General features: G+C 36.3%; 1 protein-coding gene across 7 annotated transcripts in view; it reads right to left on the bottom strand.

Annotated features, from left to right (window-relative positions):
* The window catches only part of Agtpbp1 (ATP/GTP binding protein 1), a 187,408-nt gene that overhangs the window by 122,809 nt on the left and 38,633 nt on the right, over positions 1–25,966 (bottom strand). For 6 of the 7 annotated variants that reach the window (XR_261503.2, XM_013516037.1, XM_005387929.2 and 3 more), the window contains exons 3-5: positions 16,534–16,658; positions 2,452–2,519; positions 234–297 (exon numbers count right to left, since the gene is read on the bottom strand). Coding sequence is in view for 5 of the 7 variants with exons in the window: in XM_013516037.1 (XP_013371491.1) it covers positions 234–297; positions 2,452–2,519; positions 16,534–16,658 (257 nt within the window). In the remaining 2 variants the exon portion in view is untranslated. Of the gene's footprint in view, positions 1–233; positions 298–2,451; positions 2,520–16,533; positions 16,659–25,966 lie in introns of those variants that run through there. The other variant, XM_013516036.1, reaches the window with a different exon arrangement.

The following is a 25,966-nucleotide window of genomic DNA, read 5'->3' as shown; positions in this document are numbered from 1 at the left end:
ACAAAGAATAAACAAAATGATGCAAAAATTCTAGAGTCCAAGCTCTGAAACTTAGGGTGGCTGAAGGATGCTTGAATATAGCAAAAAAACCAACAACCAAAGAATATGGCATCTCAGTTTCTGAACTCCAATGCCAGAGTAGCCTCTATATGTACTAAAAAAATAAAAGTATACATGACACATTGCAGATGACTGTGTACCCAGAAATGAAGCCAAAGAGAATAAAAACTTACCAGCTGACACCAGCTCAACAAGAATGCTTAAAACATTTAGTGTAGTTTGAAGATCTTTCATGTTCTGAAATAAATAGTTAATTTGGTTTATTAAAACACTGAGAACTTTTGATTTGCAAATTTCTGTACCTGTTGGGAACCACCTATATTTCCCAAAGACCTTTCCACTTTCTCTAGGAACTAATGTGTTCATGTTTCCACTATGCTCATAACTTCAGTCTCTTCTCCTTGCCTGTAAGAATTTTTACAAATCATTTGAGCTATTATTTTCTTAGTATCAACATTCCTAGGGGCTGGGGATTTAGCTCAGCAGCAAAGCGCCTGCCTGGCAAGCGCAAGGTCGTGAGTTCAGTTCCCGGTACCGGAGAAAAACCAAAAATCCAAAGGAAAAAAAAAAAAAAAACAACATTCCTGCAAGATGAATTAATTTGTCATTTCAACTCATCTTTCTACTAAATAGATAACAAAATATACATAGAGACTACTCAGTCACTCAACTCCTGTCTCAGAAGACAATCCTGTTATCAGTTTCTCCTGAACCCTGCCCAAGATAGGAAGCACACACAAAAGAAATCCATGCAAACATACCTGTACAGACATACAGACTTATTTCTCCAGATGGTGCTGCCCTATAGAGACTATTTGGTACCTTGGCATTTACATAGCAATAAATAAAGAGCTTCATTTTTTAAGAGCTACAGGATAAAGTCTATTTTTTAATAACTTACTGGAATATTTGTAGCAACTATATACCTAAAAAGACAAAGTCTATTTTAAGTTTATGGTATGTACATCATCCCACTCAATTTGCACCATTCAACTTATCAAGTAAACCCTCAACCCTCTGTGTACAATGCTACCTTTACCAAAAAGCACAAAATTCTCATAAGCATTTTATTTTGGGATTTTCTGTTTTGTTACATTGGTATCTATCTACATGTACAACCGCTACACTATTTTAATTATTAAAGTTTTATCATGTTCTTTGATATTCAGTAAAGATGGTCTTTTCTCGTTTCTTTTTTAGGAAAGTCCTTTCTATTTCTGCTTATTTTTCTCCCTATGGACTTCAGAAGCAAGACTGCTGGTATTTTATTCAGATTGCTCTAAACTGGCAGATCAATTTAGGGAGAAATGTCATGTTTATGCAGTTAAGACTTCCTATCAAAGAATATGAATTCATTCCTTATTCTTAATATTGTACTGAATAAAATATAGAGTCCTGATTCCAAATACATTTACCTTAGCCTACTCAAAACTTTTATACTACCATAGAAATTCAACTATCATTAATATGAGGTGTGATTTAAAAAATGGTGAATATTTAAATTTTAACAAATTATTACAGTAAAAGTTAATTGCCATTAATCCCCGCCAAAATATTCCCCCTCACTTCAAAACACAAGTTGTGAGATATAGATATAGATAGATGATATAGACATAGACATAGACATAAGACATAGATAGATATATAAAAACATCTGGTACTGTGCAACTTACAACTTCTCCTCAAAGTCTAAATGACTGTGAAAGCTAAACATTCTGAATCAGTTCAGAGTATCAGAGCATCCAAGACAATACACAACTAAAGACACAATAAAAGACTTCCACAACTGTTTCAGAAAGTGGCAAGAGCCAGATGTGGTGGTGCACACCTGTAGTCCCAGCACTTGGGAGGCTGAGGGAGGAAGACTGCTACAAGTTCAAGTCCAGCCTGGTCTACAAAGTGAGTTCAAGGCCAGCCTGGACTACATAGCAAAACCTTGTCTCAGAGATACAAACAAACAAAAACAATTGCAAATATAATAAAATAAAATTTATTTACAGAGAAAGTGGTCAGAATAATGGAACAGTCTACAGCCATACCACCCTGAACGTGCCTGATCTCGTCAGAATAATGGAACAAGTGTGTTCAAAGCAAGGGGGAGTATTTTGGGGCATTAATGCAATGTGTCTTTTACCATAGTTAATTTTTTTATTTTAACATACATGGTATTTTTCATCATACTTCACATACTTAGATGTTTAAATAATATATACTAAAATACTTGTACTGCCATGGCAAATAATAATTTAAAACATAAAACCAGTTTTCATTCATTGGTTTTATCTCTATGAAAAACTTTATATTTCATGTGTGTACACACATGTTGGTTTTTTCCTTCAGTACTGCTTCCTATTAGTTACATAATTAAAGAAAAATAATTACAGTGTTTACCTCTAATGTTGACAGCAGAACATCCACTGCTGTAGAGCCTTTGGCTGTCATTTCTCTCCTTGTTTTTTCTGAAAAGTACAAAGTGATTTCTTTAACATGAATGAAAAAAGTATATAACATACAGCTAATACAAAATCAACCAGTCTCCACTGGCCCAGAAGACGTCAACAGTGTCTTCCAGGTGCTCTTCCACTGAGGCTGCAGTTCTGAGGGGACTTCTAGAGTTTCGTTAACAAGCCCTTCCTTGCATTTCTTCTCAGCTCTATGAATGAGTCTATCCATTTAAACCCTCATCCAACCTTATCAAAAAGAAGCAAGAAAAGACTCAAATCCATGCAAACAGTAATGAAAAGGGTGAAATCACAATGGACCCTACAGAAATCCACAAGATTTTCTACACCTACGTTGAAAACTTGTATTCTAATAAGATGGAAAAAGCAAAAGAAATGCACAGATTTCTAGATACATATGAATTACCAAAGCTGAATCAAGAAGATATAAAAATCCTAAATACACCACTATTGACTGATCAATGAAATCTAAATAATTTAAAACCTACCAACAAAGAAAACCCCAGGCCCTGACAGGATTCACTGCTGAATTCTACAAGAAATTTAGAGAAGACAGAACACCACTACTTCTCAAATTCTTTAATGAAATTGAAAGGGAAGCAATACTTCCAAATTCATCCCTGGAAGCAAGTATTACCCTGGTACCAAAACTGGAGAAGGATCCAACTAAAAAAGAGAACTATAGGCCAATCTCCCTAATGAACACAGATGCAAAAACCCTCCATAAGATACTGGCAAATAGAATACAACAAATCATCAAGAAGATTATACACACCATAACCATGTGTGATTCATCCCAGGGATGCAAGGATGGTTCAACATACATAAATCAATAAATGTAATACACCACATTAACAGAACCAAGGACAAAAATCTTGTCATCATTACAGTAGACGCAGGAAAAGCTACTGACAAAGTCCAGAACCCATCTGTGATTTAAAAAAAAAAAAAAAGAAAAGAAAAGAAAAAAACCTCTAGAGAAAGTTGGAATAGATGATCTTTATCTCAATCTGATAAAAGCCATTTATGTCAAAACAACAGCCAACAACATACTAAACGGACAAAAACACTGACAGCTTTCACTCTAAAATCAGGAACAAGGGCCGGGGATATAGCTCAGCAGCACAGCACCTGCCTGGCAAGTACGAAGTTGTGAGTTCAATTCCCAGTACCAAAAAAAAAAAATCTAAATGAAATCGGGAACAAGATGTCCACTATCTCAGAACCTAAATGAAGTCAGGAAGAGATGTCCACTCTTTTTTTGTTGCTGTTGTTTTAAAAATAAAAGGAGGAAAACATTAACAGACAACATATTACAAAATAGCAAAAGAACAGACAATACGGAGTTACACACCAAGTGGTAGGGAATTAACAATGCTTGTTGTATTACGTATTGATATCTTCAAAGTGGCTTCTCATGAAAACAAATAGAGACATGCAATACTGACCAACCAAGGACTCATTGACAGTTTCTTTCAGAAAAGAAATACAAGACAGTAGAACAACCATGTTAACTATCCTGTATATACATACATACAAAATTTCTCCTTCTTTCCCTTCTCTTTTCCCACATCCCAGTTGCCCTTTACCCTTGAGCGATTTCCTATCATTTTACGATGTCTACTCTTATTCAACATAGTCCTGCAAACTTTTGCCAGATCAATTAGACAAGAGAAATAAATAAAAGAAATAAGGATAGGAAAGGAAGAAGTTAAACTATTATTATTTGCAGATAACATAATACTCTACATAGAGGACCCTAAAAACTCCACTAAAAAACTGCTAAATTTACTAAGCGAAGTCAGTAGCGTAGCTGGATACGAAGTCAACACTCAAAAATCAATAGCATTCCTGTACACAAATAGCAAACTTCCTGAGAAAGAAATTAGGTAAACAACATCTTTCATTATAGCATCCAAAAAAATGAAATACCCAGGAATCAATCTAATGAAGGATGTGAAAGACCTCTACATTGAAAATTACAGTACTCTGAAAAGGGAGACTGAAGCAGATATCAGAAAATGGAAATATATCCCTTGCTCTTGGGTAGGAAGAACCAATACAGTGAAAATGGTCATACTTCCAAAACTGTTATACAGATTTAATGCAATTCCAACAACAATTCCAACAGCATATCTCACAGAATTAGACAAAACAATCCTAAAATTCATTTGGAACCAGAAGAGACCTAGAATAGCAAAGGTAATTCTGGGCAACAAAGGCAAGGCAAGGGGTATCACAATCCCCAACTTGAAATTATACTATAAAGCTACTGTGATAAAAAACATCATGGTCCTGGCCAAAAAAAAAAAAAAAAAAAAAACAGACCTAAAGATCAATGGAACAAATCAGAAGATGCAGAAACAACTCCAGACATACTCACATACCTTATCTTTGACAAAGGTGCCAAACATATTCACTGGAAGAAAGATAGGCTCTTTTACTATGGTGCTGGAAAAACTGACTCTGCACATGCTGAAGATTAAAATTGGACCCCTATTATTCACCATGCACTAAACTAAATTAGAAATGGATCAAAGATCTAAATATTAACACAGAAACATTAAATCTGCTGGAAGATAGAACAGGTAAAATTCAAGAAGACATTTGTATAGGCCAAGATTTTATGAATAAAACCCTAACTGCCCAGGAACTATCACACAAAGAAGGAACAACTGGGATCTCATCTTATTAAAAAGTTTTTGTTTTTGTTTTCTTTTTCAGACAGGGTCTTGCTATGCAGGTCAGGCTGGCCTTGAACTCACTTTGTAGCCCCGGCAGGTCTCAAACTCACAATGATCCTCCTGCCTCAGTCTCCCCAGTGCTGGGATTACAGGCATGTGCCTCCACACCCAGCTTAAAAAGCTTCTGAACAGCAACAGAAAGCACCAACAGAGTAAAGAGACAATCCACAATGTGAGAAAAAAATGTCTGCCAGCTATTCCTCAAACAAAAGATTACTATTAAGAACATATAAAGAACTCAAAAACATGAGACCTCCCAAATTTAAAGACCCCATCTAAAAATGGGAATCTGAGATGAATACATACTTCTCAGATGAAGAAATACAAATAAAATATATGAAAACACGTTCAATATCACTGGTCATATGAAAGATGCAAATTAAAACAATACTGAGATTCCATCTCACCCTGGAAAGAATGGCTATTATCGAGAAATCAACCAATAACAAATGCTGGAAGGGCTAGGGAGAAAAAGGAACCTTTCTCCACTGTTGGTGGGAGTGTAGACTGCTGCAACCATTTGGGAAATCAATGTGGAAATTCCTCAAAAAACTATTAGAGGTCCCATTGGACACAGCTATTCCCATTCTGGGTATCTTCCCAGAAGAATTAAAAACATCATACCACAGGGATATTATCTGCAACCATATTTATATATATTATATATCAGCACAACTTGTAATACTGTAGCTAGATCTTGGAAACAACCCAAATTCCCACCAAATGAGAAATGGATAAAAAAAGATATGGTCTTTTTATATAATGGAATACTATTCAGACATAAAGAAGGATAAACTGGAGACTTTTATAGGTAAACAGATGCAACTTGAGACCATACTCATAAGTGAAATATACTAGACACATACTAGTTAAGATAGTTATCCTACTAATTCAGTTCATTGAAAAGAAAGGTTTGTGCTAACATTGTTTGGGCAATTAAATGCCAATATCTTATACTTTAAGTATCTAATTTAAAGATACCAATACCCACTGCATTAACCACTGTTATCCTCCTATTATCCTGTTTTGAAATTTGGGGGGGGGGGGGTTTTCCCCTTTAAAATAAAAAAATGCCATTTATTTCACATTTTGAAATTTAAAAAATAAAAAACAATCCACTACACTACATAATATAGTTAGTACATAATCCAACAACAAACTTCCAAGGGCTGTAAGGATAAATTCAGTGTACCACATGGAGAGAATCCAGGGAGTCTAAGAGCAGAACAAGGAACACTGGAGCCGGATGAGAGGAAAACATAACACAGATGGGAGCAGGCAGGACTCAGTGTAATACGTGATGAAGACATCACACTTTTGCTCAGAGCACGCCCTGTCTGACACCCATTTAAAATTGTTAGTACACATTTGAAAAAGAGGGGCAAATGTAATACAAAGAGGTTATACTACATTGTTATTTATGACATCAATAGCTGCCTATTAAATAAATACGCTACAGGTTAATGTCGATGTCATATTTATCTTTAGAGCAATCCTCTTATGCAATTATGTGCCATCTCAAATCCAGTTAATGAACTTTGTTAAACTTACAGAAATCTTAAGTCATTTAAAACAGAAACTCCCATAAGTGATACAAAGATCTAAAACACTGTTCCTCTCTGCTCTCTGCTGTTATATTGTCAATGCTTAGAAAAAAGACATTTCCTTACCTATAAAAAAAAAAGAAAATCTCATTAATGTTAACAAACTAAATTTCTCCTTTTTAAAAAGTATGAATTGTCTGAGAATCTAGCCTACCCTCCATGCTCTCCACAGTGCAGCTACCTCCACCAAAAAAACTGTTGAAAAAGTAAACAAATAAAATACTGTTTCAAAGATCCAATGCATTCCTGATATATTTTTGTTTTGTTTTGTTGAGACAGGGTGTCACTATGTAGTGAATTTGCGGTGATCCTTCTGCCTCAGCCTCCCAAGTGCTGGGATTACAGGCATGTGCCCCCACGCCCAGCTTCATGATATAATATTCACAGATTGATTTAATAAAGTCAAATCATTTTTAAATATAGATCACACTGACTATTCAGAAGATAGAGAACCCATTACTAAGAAGCCACTACATTTTGCCTTCATGGACAAGAGGTTGGGAAGAGCAGGAGTCTTCCTTTAAAAATAGCACCACTCGGCCTCTAACTCCCTATGCTAATAACATCCACCGCCATCTTGCTTAGCTTCAAACCAAATGAAAACTAGGTGTTACATATTGTATTATGTATTTTCTGTTCTACTCCAGATTCTGCCATGATTGTGGGAGACCCCAATGTTAATATAGATAATTCATTCAAACTTCTAGCTCAAGCACTCATTTCTTGCCTTCCTAAGAACAAAACCCATCCCTGTGCTTCCATTTAACAATGCTCGCAACAGCCACTCATACTATCTCAAAGTGCTTCCTCTCTGATATCTTAATTTCTAACCTCTCACTTTCAGATCATAGCCTAATATTCCTAATCCTCTTTCCATTATAATGAATAAGCAAACCTCACTGTCACCTTCATTCAAACTTGCAATCCACTTGCAGTCACCCTGAAATATCAGACCCTTCCTACCTAGCTAAGAGTCTAAGTACCAACTCGCCAACATTCCCACCACAATCCACATGGAGAAACAAATCCTGAAATGTGCAGTCTCCACACCAACGTCCGAGTAAAAAATAGTGCCACAAGAATGTTTATTCTCCTAACTTCATTACAAGGCATCTGTCTGTGTAACCAGTCATTGTAACATTAAACTGTGGGACTTTGAATATGTATGGATAGCTTATAACAATAACAGCATAAAGGAATGAGAAGAAATTAAACTACTATAATGAAAGAAAGCTTAAGTATTTTAACAGAATTATGTATACTAGAGTACACTATACTATAAAGTATACAATACATATTTTAGTCACTACATGAACTACTATGAACTAAAACTGCCAAGTTTTTAAAAAACACAAAAGAAGACAGTAAAGGATGAGAAGAGGAATGTAACACATGCAACATTTATAAAACAAAAAAGCAAGTAACAGATGTAATTCCTATCAGTAAGTATGTTAACCTGGAAGCACGAGAAAGAGCAGATTAATATAACCTTTTTTTTTGTACTGGGAATCAAACTCAAGACCTCGCACTTGCCAAGCAGGCACTGTACAACTGAACTATATGCCCAGCCCAAAACAGCAGATTTAAAAAAAGATGACCCAACTGTAAATTACCTTCAAGAAGGCACACCCAATTAAAAACCACCAACCAATTCAAAACAAAAGAAATAAAGGTATAATATGTGAGGAGTAATCATAAACAGCTGGAACCAACTACATTATCAGACAAAACAGACTCTAGATCTAAAAGTATTACTGAAAATAAAAAGGAACATTTTATAATGATGAGTGTCAAACCACCAGGAAGATAAAAACAAATATAAATGTATACATATCTAACAACAAAGCCTCAAAATAATGAACCAAAACCACCAAAACTAAAAAAAAAAAGCAGTACCATATAACAATAATAAATGGAGATTTCAATACCCAATTATTAATAACTAATAGAGCACCTGGACAGAAAAATCAACAGGGTGACACACCCCTATAATCCCAGCACTCTGGGAGCCTCAGGCCCAGCCTGAAAACCTGTATGGGGCAGGGAGAATCTGCCTCAAAATTTTAAAAAGGGTGGGGATGGAGTTCAGTGTGCAGGCCTTGGGTTCAAGCCCCCATAACAACAACAACAACTACTACTACTACTACTACTACTACTACTACTACTACTACTACTACTATGAGGAAGAAGAGGAAGAAGAGGAGGGGGAGAGGAAAAGGATTGGACGAAGAGGAAGGAAGGAAAAAGAGAAAGAGGGAAAGGGGAAAATGAAAAGAAAAACAGAAATCAAACCAGAAGTAGGCTCATTCAGAAAACTCAACAAAACTGACAAACATTTAGGGAGACTACAGTTTCTCAACCCCAGCACTGCTGACATTTGGGCTCAGATAACTGCCTCGTGGAGGGCTGTCCTGCACACTGTAGAACACTTAGCAGTGTCCTGGCCACTAACCAACCGATTCCACTAGTAAACCCCTGCAGACTTTTTTTTTTTTTTTTTTTTTTACAGAAGTGCCTCCAAAAGTTGTCAATGTTCCAGAAGTAAGGAATGGGGCAAAACACCCCTGGGTGGAGAACTACTGAGGTAGACACAATTAAAAAAAGGAGAGAGGACGTAAATGATCAAAATCTAAAATAAAATCAAACGTTTCTGGGAATTTCTCCAAAAACTCCATGCCAACCAATTAGAACACTTGTGTGAAATGGACAATTAATGTAAATGTTTCTAGGGAAAAAGCAAGGGTAAAGTATAAGTACCACATACACTGCAAATGAGTAACAGTTCATTAAAAACAGAAAATATAATGCATCCAAGGAAAACTAGAGATTGGAAAGCTTAGGTTTCTACTGTGTGATTGTATTGTGATATAAGGGTTTGTTTGCTTTTTTTAATTATTTAAATACATGCGTAGTATATGCTTTTCTAACAATTTGAAAAGTACAAAGTCTGAAACAAAATGAGAAGCTCTCACTCCATTCCTATTCCACTGAGAACTATATTAACCATTTTGTATGCATCCTCCCTTTATGTGTTTTGCCTTGTAGTTAAAAACACTACATACAAATAAAATGGCTTACCTTGTACAAGGTATTATCTTGGCTTTAGAGTAATATGAATGAAATTTACACTTTACTTAATATGTAAAATTAAGGTCTCCAGGACAACTCATATGGTTACATATATACTGTATGTCCCATATGTTATAATTTTTCAGCACTGATAAAGAAAAGCATATTAATTCAGCAGTGCCAGCTCATTCACAAATTACCTCTGGCTCCTTCTGTGCACCAAGGGCAGGGTGTGCAGCTGACAGAAACCAGGGCTTGCAATGTCTCCCAACAAGCACTATCGAGCCTTCCACAGAAAATGTTGTCATTCCCTGCCACACAGAAGGGCTCTCAATTCTCAAGCTCTCTGCAAACCTTTAACACTACTGATTTAATTGGGCCTAAACGCTGGAGTTACAAGAGCCTCCATGAGAAGTAATTTATTATTGACAACAAGTGTGTATTATGGTATTAAGTTCTATTTTGGCCATATTGAAGTTTATCCAATCATTCCCTCACTGATGGATATTCAGATTGTTTCCTGATTTTTCATATTATAAACAATGCTGCAATAAACTTCCCCAAACATCCCTTTTGATGCCAGGTTTTTTATTTCACTCAAATACATTTTTGAAACTGGAAATGTCTGATCAAGTACCAAGGAGTACTTTATTTAACTTTATTTTTTATTTGTACATGTTTGCAGTATATAACAATCACAGTCCTCTTGAAAAGTTAGCACATGTACACAATAAATCTCAATTCTTTTTCCACCCCTTCCCCTCTGTTCCTCCCCCCAGCTTCATCTGTTGGATCCTCTTCATTTGCAAAAGATCTAGCTTACTATTTCTTATTGTCTTTTGTTTTGTTCTTTATTTATATTTTAGTTTTCTTATATAAGTGAAACCATGTGATATTTAAGTTTCTGTCTCTGATTTATTTTCCTTAACATTATTAGCTCAAGGTGCATCTACTGTACTACAAATGACTCAAATTTATCCACCTTTATGGCAGAGTAGTACTCCGTTGTGTATAAATATCACGTTTTCTTTATCCATTCATCTGCTGATGGACATATAGGCAACTGTGAAGATTTAGCTATTATGCTCTAAACATGGGTATGCAGGTATCATTGTAATATGATGTCTTTAATTCTTTCAGGAAGATTCCTAGAAGGAATATAAAGTCAAATGGAATTTCTAGTTTTAGTGTTTTTAAGTGAACTCCCCACTGATTTCCATAACGGTTGTACTAGTTTACATTCCTACCAATGATGTAAAAGTGTTTTTTTTTCCCTGCAGCTTCATCAGCACTTCTCATTATTTAATTTCTTGATGATAGTTATTCTATCTGGAATAAGATGGAATTTCATTGTTGTACTCGTGTATTCTCTAACAGCCAGTGATGCTGAACAGTTTTTCATGTATTTATTGGCCATTGACACTTTTTCTTCTGGAAAGTATTCTCTAACAGCCAGTGATGCTGAACAGTTTTTCATGTATTTATTGGCCATTGACACTTTTTCTTCTGGAAAGTATGTGTTCATTTCAGTTGCTCATTGTTTGACTGGGTACTCTATTTTAGAGGGTCTAATTTTTTTAGCCCTTTCTATATTATAGACACCAATTAGTCCTTGTTCCCAAAACTAGGTGGCAAAAATCTTATCCCATTCTGTAAGCTCTCTCTTCACTCTGTTGGTTATTTCCCTAGCTGTGCAATGTTTTTTAACTTGATTTGATTCCATTTGTTGATCCTTAATGTTATTTCTTTTGCAACTGAGGTACTGTTCGGAAAGGCCTTGCCTATGTCAAGAGTTATCTATTGTATCTTCCAAAAGACTAAGTGTTTCTGTTTTAACATTTGTATTTGTCACCATTTTATTTTAGTTTAGTGCATGGTGATATATGTCAGTTTAGATTGAATTTTCTGCCTGTGGGTAGCCAGTTATCCCAGCACCATCTAAAAAGAGGCTATTTTCCTATACTGTATGTTTTTGGCTCCTTTGTTAAATATCAGAAACTTTGAGGTGCATGGGGTTGCTTCTCTATCACTATTCTGCCTTATTCATTAATATGTATGTTTTTGTACCACTACTAGGCTGTTTTTACCACTGTACTTGAAATCTGGGATTCTGATGCCTCCTGCTTTGCTCTTGTTACCCAAGACTGCTTTTGTTATTCTGGGTTTCTTCTGGTTCCATATGAATTTTAGGGTTGTTTTTTCTAGTTCTGAAAGGATACTACTGTATTTTTATTAGGATTGCATTAAATCTATATATTAGTTTGGAAGATGGCCATTTTGGCTATACTGGTTCTGCCTATCCAGGAACAGGGGTTATCGTTGGATTTTCTGATGTCCTCCTCAATCTTATTTTTCAAAGAACTATAGTTTTCATCATAGAGGCCTTTTATGTCCTTGGTTAGCTTAATACCCAAGCACTGATGTTTTCTTGATGCTACTGTGAAGAGTACTGTACTCCTAATTTCTTTTTCTTTTCTTTACAAAAGGAACATCTTTATTATGCTGATTTCAGCATCATAATCACGGTACAATCTGCACTTAATTTGTGAAATAGTAAGATTAATAATTGAGACATATGAAAATTCAGTCTATTATTTTTGAAGACTTCTGCAACAGTACTTTCCAGGTATATTGCAAGATAGTCATCATCCCATGATCCTACCTCTCTCATCTTTATCTCTGTATTACTCTGCGAATACCTCTCTTTATGACTCTCTGTCAGCACACTGTTCTTCCACATGCCCATTGTTCTTCCACATTGTCTTATGAAATGGATTTAGAATGACTTAAGTACCTAAACAAACAACATATGAATGGCAAATACAACAACTTTTCTGTTTGTGCCCTCCTACTTATCTTTTTAAACTTTCCTTGTTCCATGTATATGGAGGGGGAGATGGTGTACTCTGTCAGGCAGACACACAGAAACTGCTAGACCTACAGGAAATGATTGTTTTTTAGCTTGCTAATGTAGGAAACAGTAGTAAACTTACTGATTTGAAAGTATGGTAAAAATTCTGTATCATCAGGACCTGTATTCCTCAACTAACGAAGTTTGATGGAATTAGAATAATAGTAAAATCTCAAAATATTTTCAGCTTAGCATTATTGTCTTTTCCAAAAATGTCAAACAATTGGGGACTTCATCAGCACTATAATAATACAGTTAATCATACATAATCTTAGGGAAAAACTGAGCTTGTTTTTGACAGCCAAGTAGATGAAAAGATAGATAATTTGCTATAGTCCTAACTTCTTTTTCAATTTGTTCATTACAGGTGTAGCAAAACACTACTGCTTTTGTGTGTGACAATATATCCTGCTAGACTGCTGAATTTGGTTATTCTAGAAGTCTTTTGGTGGAAATTTTTGGGTCTTCTATGTAGAATATCATGTCATCTGCAAATAATGATAATTTAACTTCTGCCTTTCCTGTACTATCCCTTTTACATCTTTCACTTGCCTGACTGCTCTAGCTGTTTCCAGTACTACACTGAATAGGAGTTGTAATAGTGGACATTCTTGTAAGTGATTTGTTGCTTTTCTCTAACAGTTTGTAAGATTCTGTCCTTGTGTTAGATTATTGGGATTCCAATTATGATGTGTTGTGGAGAGGTTTTTTTCTGATCATGGGTATTTGGGGTTCTATATGCCTCACTTAGGTGTATTAAATTCTTTTCCCTTATTTGAAAAGTTTTCTGCTATTATTTCAATAAACAGGTTTGTATGCCATTTTTCATATTCTCTTGTTTTCAAGGTATGTCTGTCCAAAAGTATTCCTGTCTTCCAGTTTTGATACTATCTTCACACTGGTTGCTTCTGCTGTCCGTACTTTCAAGAGAATTTTTAATCTCCTTAATTTCCACTTGGTACCTTTTTAAGGACTATAATTCTTTGCTAAACTGGTCATTCATGTTTTGGTTCATTTTGTTTAGCTCACCTAGCTTTTTTTAAGTGTTACCTTTAAACTCACTGATCATTTTATTTACTAAGTCCATTATCTCTTTAGTCTTATGCTGAGCATCTTATTGGTGTTGTTTTTTTTTTTTAAATCTCCTATTATCCTTTCAAATAATTCAGTTTTGTGGATTCTGATTTACTCCCCCTCCCCTTCACTGGCCCATGTATTAGCTCTGGGGGAGTTGACAGTTTTTAGAAGCATTTCTGTTGCCTTGTCTACTCATGTTTCTAATTGGTGTTTTGTTTTGTTTTGTGCTGAGGTTTGTGGGTTGATTACAGTGGAAGACTTTGTTACTATATACTGTCATCTTTAGTAAGTGTCTGCTTTTCAGTGATGAAAACTTTGGTTATAACCTTTGCTCCTGTCCCAAGATCCAACCACCCCCATTTACCTGGAAAGGGAGGCTGCAGTATCTTTGACCCAGCACCTAGTTCCCCAGGAAAGGGCCACAGTTAAAGACACAAAGGCAATCCAGATATTGGCATATGAAGAAAATCAATCAACAGCAACAACTGTGCCATGTTGGTAATAGCAACAAACAGTAACAGTGATAGTGTCAAAAACACTAAAAAAGAGATCTATAATTATAGTATGAGCTCTAAAACAAACCAAATATTGACATAAATATGTACTAAAGACTGCAACTACACCTCCACTAACAACCCAATAGTATTCAAAAGTAAAAGTATAGAATTTACTATGTAAAGATTCATAAACCTTAATGGTTATACAAGTAAAGATAAAACGGGTAGGGACAGAGAATGAAAAAAGTAGAATCTGAAAAATTAATTCATGGAAGATAAGAAGCAGGAGAAATAAGTGAGATAAAGGATCCTATGTGGAAACTAATAGTATTATATAAAAGCAACAAAAAAGAACAAATAAGAAAGAAAAGAGCAAAATTAAGAGGAAAAATTTTAAAAGAAGAAAAAAAAAAACCTGAAAAAAAAAATTGAATGAAAAAGAAAGTAAACAATTGAGGTCCACCCCTCTCAAAAAATCCTATATTTTTGAATGAGTAGTTTCTTTCCAGGATCTGTAGTCTTAGAATTCAGCAAGTCATGATTTTCTCTGCTTAGCTTTATGGTCTGTGGGTTTGTGAGGTTTCCCCTACCTCGCTCCAGAAGCTCCTATTTGTACATCCCCGATAATGTCAACCATCCAAGCAGAAATGTGTTCTTGCTCACACTGGAGAAAGCAGTAAGACCACTGGTCTCTAATGAAGGTCGGCAGCAGGTCAGGGGTTCAGGAGACTGCTGTGGCTAAGCCAATCAAGCCAGCCCTTTCAGATCCATCAACCTCGAAAATCATACTGGCCAGGCCTAGCTTCACATTACAGAAGCCAGGGGCCATACCCTTCCCAGCCTGAGTTTAAACTTCTCCAGGGTCTAGATCTAACCCACACCCTTTCCACAGCTGACTAATACTGGAGGGTAATACTGGCTGCCACTGTGGGAGGGTAACAGTGGAAACTCAAGTGGAGTTGTTTTGTGGCTCAGTCTTGATCAGCTCCTTCCCAAGGTGGCACCTGACTAAACACTCTCTGGCAATATGGCAGGCACTGCACTGGGATTCTTCTCCAACTCTAGCCTGTCATAAAAGAGTCACTTTCAGGGTAAAACCCCGCTGTTTTTGTAGATTACAATAGCCATGGGCTCCTCTTGAGGTTAGTGCTGCTGCCACGTCCTTTATTTCACTCTGTACCTGCCCATTCTCCCAGGGTGCTGGCCTTGTCCTGTTAGGTACATTTTAAATTTGCACAAGCACTGCCAGACTATTTTCTCCAAAGTCTGTTACAAATACTGCACCCCAAACAGTATATGAGAATACACTATCTCCCAGGCCTTTCAACAGCACCAGAAGTTGTCATTCCCCCTAATTTCTGCCAGTCTGACTAGTGTCTTTGTTGTTTTGATTAACAGTTCCTGAATTTTAAAGTGGTAAAGAAACTTTTCACATATTTATTGGTCGTTTGCGTTTCTTTTTCTTCTCTTTGAACTATAAATCTCTATCCTCTCCCAAGTGGATAGGCCATTAGATTACACTCTAAATGAGGAACCATGTTTCACTACTAACATATGGTGTGTTGGCTGACTACCCCAAGATACTATAAACAGAATCACTATATTATACGACCTCAGGGAATACTATTTAGGGGTGATCAACCCAGTAGAAGGTGGCAAGGTGGGAAGGGGGTAGTGTGACAGCATATGTTCAGTAGTGATATTGTGAGTAGGAGCTTCCAGGCTTTGATAGGCAAAGTCTACATTAGTAAGAACAGATTAAAAAAAAAAAAAAAATGTATTACCTAGCTAGGCATACACCTGTAATTCAGGCACTCTAGGAGGATGAGACAGGAGGATCAAAAGTTTGAGCACAGGCTGAGTCACTAGGCAAGCCCCTGTCTCAAAATTTAAAAAAAAAAAATTTAAGTGGATGTGGGTACTGGGGACGTACCTCAGTATGCAGGCCCTTGGGGTCAATCTCAAATACTACAATAGAATAGAATAAATGATAAAAAGAAAGAAGGGTCTGGGGAGGGGTAGAGAAACAGCTGGGAACAAAGTTCAGTACAAATGCCCTGAGTTCAATCAAAAATGCATTTCACAAACAAAAAAGAGATTAAAGCTTACCTTGACTTTGAACCAGATGAAGAATTTTTGAAGTGACATATCTAGCAGTATCTGATTCTGAAGATTCAGTACTGATCTTCTCCAGCTGAGCCAAGAGTCCCACAATCCGGGAATTATTGGTAACACTAAAGAGGATGTTACTTTACATTAGAGCATATTCCATATCAATTGTAAATTCAATATTGTAAAGATCACTACTGTTCTAAAAACGTTAAGGCACGTCACGTTTCCTTACTCTGTTTTGTAATATTGTTAAAATCTGATTTAAGAAACTACTTTCAGAAAACTACAAATCACAAATGTGCATCCAATCCCAGTTCAGTAATTTTACATCACACCCCGCAAGTTCACCTTTCCATTCTCGAAGACTTTTTACACTTTCTCTGCTCTCCTCATGACTCTGAAAACTCCTTCTTCCCATCCCATTCCACTCTCAACTAATGTCTGCTTCAGAAAATTGCTATAAAATCAAGTAAGAATGTACTCAATTTTTCCACCAGTGGACTGTTAAACCTATCTGATTCTCTACCTACATTATATTCTTTGTTTGCTGTTCTCTTTCATTATGCAAACATTTGTATACATAATCCTGTTACAGGTGTTGCCAACATGCTATAAACAAAATGAAAATTTCTGTCTCTCATAAAATGAACATTCTAATGATAAGGGTCTAGTTAAATAAACTGTAAATTATACAGGATGTCAATTGGTGAAAGGTGCTCCAGAGGAAAAGCAGGTTAGGGAAAATAAAAGTACAAGGAGGAGGGGCACAATTTTAGAGCAGTCTGGGAAGACCTCGTTGAAAGGGTATCATTTAAGGGCAGCCCTGATAGAAACAAGAAGTTAAAAATCAGCTGCGCAGGTTCCAGCAGAAAGAAGAAGTCACAACCACCAAGACCCCAGGGCAGGAGCCCACGTGCCGCATTCAAAGGACAAGGAGGTAGCCCTGTGGCTGGGGCCAACTTAAAGGAGATTAGTAGTCACAGATGACGTGAGAGCTGCATATGGACGTGGCAGAAAGCAGAATAATCTTGCAAAGAACTTTGGCTTTTACAGTGAATGGGCTGGAGAGTTTCTGAGCAAGAGATGTGTTCTCTCTCTTAGAAAAAAAATGCTCTCTTCTGCTTTTTATGCTGAAATTCAAAGAATGATTCCTCTATACATACATCTGACATTCCATTTATCATCTACCTGATTTATCATCTATGATTTATCATCTATCTCTCCCCTTCCACTGGATCATACTTATCAGCCCACAAATATGACCTAGAATCTTCTACCAGTTCTCTGGTATTCCTTGAGAACAGTTTCTGTACTTGCACTCTACAATCCCTCATATATTATTCACTTTTCAAACTGCTGCGGTGCCTTCTGCACCCTGAGGTCTCCCAAAAGCCTCACTTCTATCCTTATATTCAGCATCTCAGCGCCATCAAAGCCAGCCAGCCCTCTTTTTCTTCACTTTGTTCTTTGGGATTCAGTAACTCCATACTCTGCTGATTTTCTTCTAAGAACCACTTCTCTTAGATCCTCTGCCACACCTCTAGATGTTGAAGTCTTCCCCTGGCAACACTGCAGCAGCCTCCCTCTCCTTACTCTCTCTGCACCTTTGCTGTGGGTGATCTCATCTAATCCTTCAACTATAATTATCATATATGCTACTTAGCTCCTACTTTCAACTGTGGCCTCAATCCATGATAACTTACCTAACCTAATAAACCCAGTATAAAAGTTCTGTTTCCTTCTCCCTACCTGTTCCTTTTGCAATCTTAACCTTCCTAAACTTACACTGAAACCACCAAAAATGGTTGCTCAAAATAAAAATCTGCCTAGACTCCCTTTCCCACATGCCAACCCAGTACAAGTGTCGTCTCTAAAACATCTTGGACCCATTCACCTCTCTCTCTATTGTTATAATATTTCTATTACTGCCCAAGACCAAGCAGCCATCATCTCTCACAACTTTCTAGTCTGTCTCCCTTTTTGATGCCAAATAATTCAATTTAAAACAGTGATTTTCTCCCTTTTATTTTAAATAATAATGGAATTAGAGGGAGGTGCAAAATTACTACAGTGGTCCCTTATTGAACTTTTCCTCAGTTTCTCCAATGGCCACATTTTTATAACTATAGAATAGTATAAAAGCCAAGAAACAAGACACTGGTAGGTATATAGTTCTATGCCATTATATCACACGTGTAGATTTATGCAACCACACATTTCATCAAGTAGCTATCCAACTAAAAATCCTTCAGGAGCTTTTGTCTTAATCTACAGGCTTTTGAGCATTCTTTTTTTTCCCCCCTCACAATCTGTTTATTGAAAAAGCTTAAATGTATTACAGCTTCCCTCATTCTGGAATTCACATTACAAATCTTTGGTATCATTAATATGCTTCTGTAACCTATATATTTCCTGCAAAATGACAATGATCTAAACAGGCAAACACTGTCTGTCTGTTACCCCAGCCATCACTTCGCTACAGGTTGCAAAACAGTAATAACTTTACCACCCCATTCCCCCCTCGTTTGTTCACTGGAGTTATTCCTTGAAGTGAAGTATAAATAAACCCATAAAGATTCTATCCATATCCGGCTATCCATAAGTAGACTTAATCAAATAAAAGCAAAGATAATAATGACTGTGTGTACATGTGGTTTTCTGAGACACCATCTCACTCCAGAGCGCAGGCTCCGCTGGAACTCACTATCCTGCACCTCAGCTTCTCAAATGAAAGATGACAGGCGTGCACCCCCATAAGGGGCTGAGTTTTTAATGTACTTGTGTTTACCAGTTTTCAGAAGAATTGGTTCATTCCTTAAAATCCTCCACAGTGATAAATGAAATATAGTATTTTAATTTCTTATAACAACAAGAACTCACAAACATATTTGGTATGTATGATCATTACACTATTAACAGTTAACTGTCCTCTTTGCCAACTGGAGCCTCTTCAAGTTGTATCTTGAGTCTTTTAACAGAAATCTTTGATAACAAACTGGCTTTCTAGCCTGATAAATCACTTAAGGACCAGCAATTCTCAAAGTATGGTTTACAAAATTCTGAGGGCACCTGAGACATTCTCAGAAAATCTACTAGGTCAAAACCCATTTTCATAAAATACTACGCCACTATTTACCTTTGACTTTGAGTTGATGTTTGCACTGATGGTCCAAAGGTATGGTGTATAAAGAGCTGACAGCACAAATTAAGGTAGTGAGTGACAACAAAGTGTACTAGTGTTCACTATACTCCTTCACCACCACGCATTCACAGTTTCTGAAAATGCACCAATGAGTAGGTATCTTCTCTTAATATTCTTGTGTACACAAAACACTTCTAGTGTACAGTAATATGACAGCTTGGGAGACAACATTTACACAACTTGCAAGCTGAACAAGTCACATTTTTCACAGAACATCATTATTCAAAAAGCAAAGGATAAACCGATTACTCAGACATTATGGCAAACATTTTTGTGGAAATAATCAAAATGAGCTCATCATAACAAGGAAATTTGATAGATGCTGTCAATGGTAAAATTTGGCTTTTGAGCAAAAATTATAATTCTAAAAAACATCAATCCATCATCATGACCTCAATGGCTTCCCAATATTTAAAGAATGTTCAGGGTTAGGGATTTAGTTCAGTGGTATAGAGCTTCTCTAGCAAGCACAAAGCCCTGGGTTCTAGCCCAACACATACACACAAATACATATACATACACAAATACATGAACATATACATACTAATTAATCAATGATGATATTTAAATATAATGTTATTAATTTTAAAATGTATAATGCTTACAAGATCTTCATAACTCACTGAATCGTTTTTTCCAAATGACCAGTTCATGATGTTACAAATTCAAACATGGATAAAAGAACCATTCAACATTCAAGACAGATCAATGGATTTTAATGTAACACAGTATAAAAAGTTCACAATTATGGTTTCAGTTTCTACACTGAAAGTACAATATCAGAAAATATCCACTTAAATTTGAGTTTCAAACAGTATGGCTTTAATTCCAAGCTGTATTACTTTCAAACTATTTGTTCCTCATTTACAGCTACTATTCTTGCTTTAACACATTCACAAACAGCCATAATTCTTGTCTCACTTGCAGGCAGCTTGAACTGCTTGTGGTACATACATGACTGTCATGTGCATGACTATACCACCTCTACCAACCATCTGATGGGACAGTCATGCATGAACCACTGACAGTTCAAGTCAGTGGGAACATATTAATCCAATGTTTATTATTTTTCTCCAAATACTGAACTATAATTTCATTTTTCTCCAAATTAAAGAACAATAATCTGAAAAGGGTATTAAAGTACTACTTCCTTTACTAATTACATATCTAATTATTTTCTTCACATGCTTCAGTAAGAATACCACACACAAAACATGTACGTGTGTAAACATATATATGTATGTGTGTGTACAATTTGTTTGTATCATGACAGATTGAACTCAGAGGCAGATAATTTAGCTGATTTACATCAAGCCAGACATTAAAAACTCTAAAAATGTAACAAAATAATGCTACCCTTCTTACTAAATATTCTTTGTTTCAATAAAAAGTTATTATAATACAAATATGGTATACATTACAGAACAGGTTTATTACAGTGTTTTTTTCTTTTTTCTTTTATTTTAAAGAGAACAGTAAAAGAAATAATAGCAAAACATAAATAAAACAAAGCAAGGACATTAAAAATGATACAGGGTTTCAAACAAAATGATAGGGATTAACAGTGGTTGTTATATTACATACTGTTATCTTCAATGTAGTTGCTTAGATTACCAGATGTAAGAATGGAAGATTGATCAAGCCATTAAAGAGAATAAGAAAATAATACTTTAAAAGAACATTAGAGATAATATATAGTTTCACTAGATAGGATGGTAGGAATTCACCAATATAGTATTTTTAAATGAATCAACAAATATTTTAATTTCTTGGCTTTAATTTTATTACAGTAGCTTTCAATATGTATAAAAACTACACAAATACTTTTACAGTTATCATTAGTTTAAAAATATAAAGGCACTGTGAACCCAAAAAGTTAAGAACTACTATTCTAGGCTCTGCACATTTTATGCTCCTGATCTGGAACTGACACTTTCTCCAAAAAACTCTGGTTCTTTTTGATGAGAAATGGTATGTAAGACACCAGTTTGTGTGTAGTAAGGAACAAATACATTTTTTTCACAAATTTCTATTAACCCCAGTTTGACAAAAATTTGCAATCATGGTAACTCTAAATTTAATAATGGAACATCTTGATTTCTCAATTAATATTTCTCTGGAAAGTTATTAGTTTTCTAGCTAAAAACAACTATGTGAAAAACAACATAAAACTATTAAAAAATGTGAAACATAATAAATATAACACAAGTCTTGTTTCATTCCAAATTAAGAGTCTACTTTATCAGTTACACCAAAAAGTTAAAATTAATTACACCACTACCACAAAAAAAAACTTGCATTGAAGTAACTCCAATTTGAGAGTCAAGCTCTCCCAAATGATAGCTGGAAGGAAAATGGTAGAATTTTTTAAAGAAAGTTAAAAAAAAAAGAAATAATGCCATTAAATCAATTTCCCTCTCTCTTTCTATTTTTTCTCATCTACAGAATGAAAAGTGTTTGAAATTACATTCTAACTCATTCCCCAACTCAACTCAAAAATTTCAGACTGTTGTCACCAATGCTGAGTCACATGGTGAACAGCAGAGGGCAGCGTTGCCTTTTGACTGATTAGAGAGAAGCCACTGAGGACCTGGGACTGAAATGGAAGGAAAAAGCTACACAAGGAACAATATGAGATGCCACACTGCAAAACAGACACATTTTAAATAAAGATAAAGTATATCTTCCCTGTCTTCCCTGTTTGTAGATGAGTCAAATGAGGCTGACCGCAACTTTAGGAAGTTCCATTTATAATTTTCAGTGTTATTTATGTTATATAAAGTATTTATTTCATTGTCGTCATTTCAAGCTACACTGAATTAAGTTTAACCTCAGAGCTATTTTCCTGAAAACAGAAATTTTCTTGGATATTGAAAAAGTCCCAGTAGGAGGACTTCCGGGAAGATGGGAGAGCAGTAAACTGCAGCAAATCAGCCGCTCAGAGACTGGGAATCCAGACACTGGAACATAACAACGTGGAGAAGAGGAGAGAGGTGGACCCCTGGGACCTGGGAAGATATCTGAAGGGAGAATTGAAGCCTACAGATAAAGTGAAGGGAAAGACCTCAACACAGAAAAAGAAGGTGGCAAACTGCATTTTCTCCCTGACTCTTGGCTCTCAGTGTGAGTGAGGAGGCTCCAGTCTACCAATGGATGCTGTGAACTACAACAGCTGGTGAGTGACTCCAATGCAAGTGTCCCCTGGATAGCGTGGTTGACCAGATACCATTTTAGGGAGGGGCCAACTACACCTGGGACCTGAAGAAGCTGTGGGTTGACTTCCTCTCAAGGCTCCCAGTGACTAGGTGAGACACAATCACAGGACACATCTAGCATCAGGCTGCTAAGGTTAGGCTGGCCAGAGACAACCAGAGAGTTGTAGGCTGAACAACTCAGGCCCCAATCCCAAAGCAGAGTCCAAGACCTGTCTGAACTTCTAAGAATTGAAAACACCAGAACCAGCACCCCACCCTATTCCTACCATGGGCTTGCTGAGCTCAGCCAGCACGGATCTGCACTTTACCTCCTTTGCCTACCAGTAACAGCAGAGACACGCCCTAAATTGGCAACAAAACTATTGACCCCAGTAAAAAACCATAGGCTTGAAATAGGAGACATCTTTTTTGTTTTTGCTTTTTTTAATGATTGCTTGTATTTTATGAGTGTGAAAACTGTTTATACTTCTTTTTGTTTTGTTCTTATTTTTGTGTTTTCAGTCTTTCTTCCCTCCTGTCTTCTTCACCTGTTTCCCAAAAGTTGGGAAATCTTCCTTTGTCCTTCAGCCTTGCTTCTAATCTCTCTCCTCTTTTATTTCTATTTTTTCTTCTTATCCCCTTTAAATTTGCTCTTAAGGGTAAAATCATTCCATTGAGTACAGATATTTATCATACATGATTTTCTAATTTTAGAGTTTGTTATATAACTATAAATGTACGACTAAAGGAGGCAAATTAATAGTACCACAATTTGTCATTTTCTAGATCTTGATGCTATTGTTATTCCTGATTGTACTTTAGCCAACATGAGGTAGTTGTTGTGATCCGCTGTTCTTCCTTGTACCCCAAAACTGAGACTGCCTGGGTATCCTGGTTACTTTTGCCTCATTGCTGAGACAAAATACCCAATACCCTAAATTAAGGAAGGAAAGGTTTATTTAGCTTACCATTTGTGGAGGTTTCAGTCTATAATCAGCTGGCTCCAAGGCAGGGTGGCAGGGCACAGGGGCAGCACTTCAAGACAGCGTAAGACAGCAAAAACAGCAAGAGCAAACGGGGGTAGGGACAAGCCTTTTTTCCTCCCTATACTGTATGCAAGCTAACCCTACCCAGGGAGTATAGCACTCACATAATCTTCATGTCCTCCTGTTACACAGGCTCAGGATGAATACAAAGTAAGGACCCTGGCCCCTTGCTCAGTCACTTAACCTTCTAAACTTCTCAAATTGACACAATAAACAACATCCTAGAGGGTTAAGGGCACATCCTTTTCAGCCCAGGATGTAGAACTGCTGAGTCACTTAGCCAAGCCTCTAGACTCAAATTGACACAATGTATCAACCAAAACAAGGGGCTCATACACAATACCATAGTCCAGTACCAAGAACTGGCTGCTAGGCCAAATAGGCAGCAACTTTCCATCCCTAATAAATTGAAGAGGCTGGACTTGGGAGTGACTCAAAAGCCAAAAGCCAGCTACATCTAGAAGACATCTCTGAAAAGCAGTCATTTACTAAAGAGGTCTCCATACTAGAAATAACACTACCTACCTTAAGAATTTATAAGCATGAATGCAGCAAATAAATTTGTTTTAAAAATACAGAATAAGACACTGAAGCAAGATGCAGCCCCAGACCTTCAAGTCAACCAGAGCAGCTCCAAGGAGCACTGAGGTGAAAGAAATCAAAACCACACACATGAAATTCTTGAAATGTTAGCAGAAGTAACAAAGCAGAGGAATGAGGCTCTCTTGAAAAAGTCCTAGTAGGAGGACTTCCGGGAAGATGGGAGAGCAGTAAACAGCAGCAAATCAGCCACTCAGAGACTGGGAATCCAGACACTGGCCCATAACAAAATGGACTTCAAGCCAAGACTGATAAGAAAAAAACTGAAAATAATTTCACAGATAGCAAAAGAGAAGATGACTATAAAGAAGGACATGGTAAGTACATCTAGAGTAGATACAGATAAAAAAAATAGAGGCTCTTAGGCAAGTGATGGAAACCATGAATGCCCAACATAAGGAAGAAATGGATCCATGAAATGAATTCAAAAAGATATCCAGGAGATTTAAAATTCTACTAAAGTATACATAGCAGAATCAAACAAGGTGATATCACACCTAGAAGACAGTTCTATAGTTAGGGATCATCAAATGAAAGAGTTCTTAAAAACAGCAAGGGACCACTAAATATCAATCCAGCAGCTGCTAGACAATATAAAGAATAAGGTAAGATTGATCAGAATCAATTAAAAGTCAGAAGATAGCACAAAGGGCATAAAAACAAACACCAGATCACAGAAGTCATGGCAGAAAACTTCCCAAGCATGGAAAAAGAATTTGATATACAGATAAGTGCAGTGTATAGAAAGAAAAAATCTATACCAAGGAATACAGTGGTAAAGATTCCAGAAATTCAACACAAGAACATAATATTAAAAACTGCTAGAGAAAGAGAAACAAATCACCTATTTTTTTAAAAGCCCCTTAGAATCACAGCAGATGTCTCAGCACAAACACTTAAATCAAGGAGAGCTTGGAATGCAATGCCCTTAAGCGAAACAACCTCCAACCCAGACTGAGATACTTCCCAGCGTTATCTTTCAAAACTAATAGGGAATTAAGATACTTCCAATGATAAAGAACACCTGAAGAAATTCATTACCACTAAACCAGCACTCCAAAATGTTCTGAAGGATAATCTAGAAAAAAAACAATTCCCTGAATTCCAACAGAATGACCACACCAGGCAAGGCAAGCAATTAAACAGAAAGAAAAGAAAAAGAACCAACAACAGGAAAATATTTGACAAGGATAAGTCAATCAATACCAGTTATAACCATCAATGTAAATGGTCTCAATTCACCAATCAAAAGAAACAGACTGACAGAATGGATCAAGAAACAAGATCCAACAATATGCTGTACACAAGAACACATTTAACTCAAAAAGAAATTCACACACTGAAAGTCAAAGGATGGAAAACAATACTCCATGCAACAGGAACCCAGA

This window comes from Chinchilla lanigera, unplaced genomic scaffold (assembly GCF_000276665.1).
Source record: "Chinchilla lanigera isolate Chin_1 unplaced genomic scaffold, ChiLan1.0 scaffold00031, whole genome shotgun sequence".
Classification (NCBI taxonomy): domain Eukaryota; kingdom Metazoa; phylum Chordata; class Mammalia; order Rodentia; family Chinchillidae; genus Chinchilla; species Chinchilla lanigera.
The sequence above is the reverse complement of the archived record's forward strand: the minus strand, read 5'-3'. Positions and strand labels throughout refer to the sequence as shown.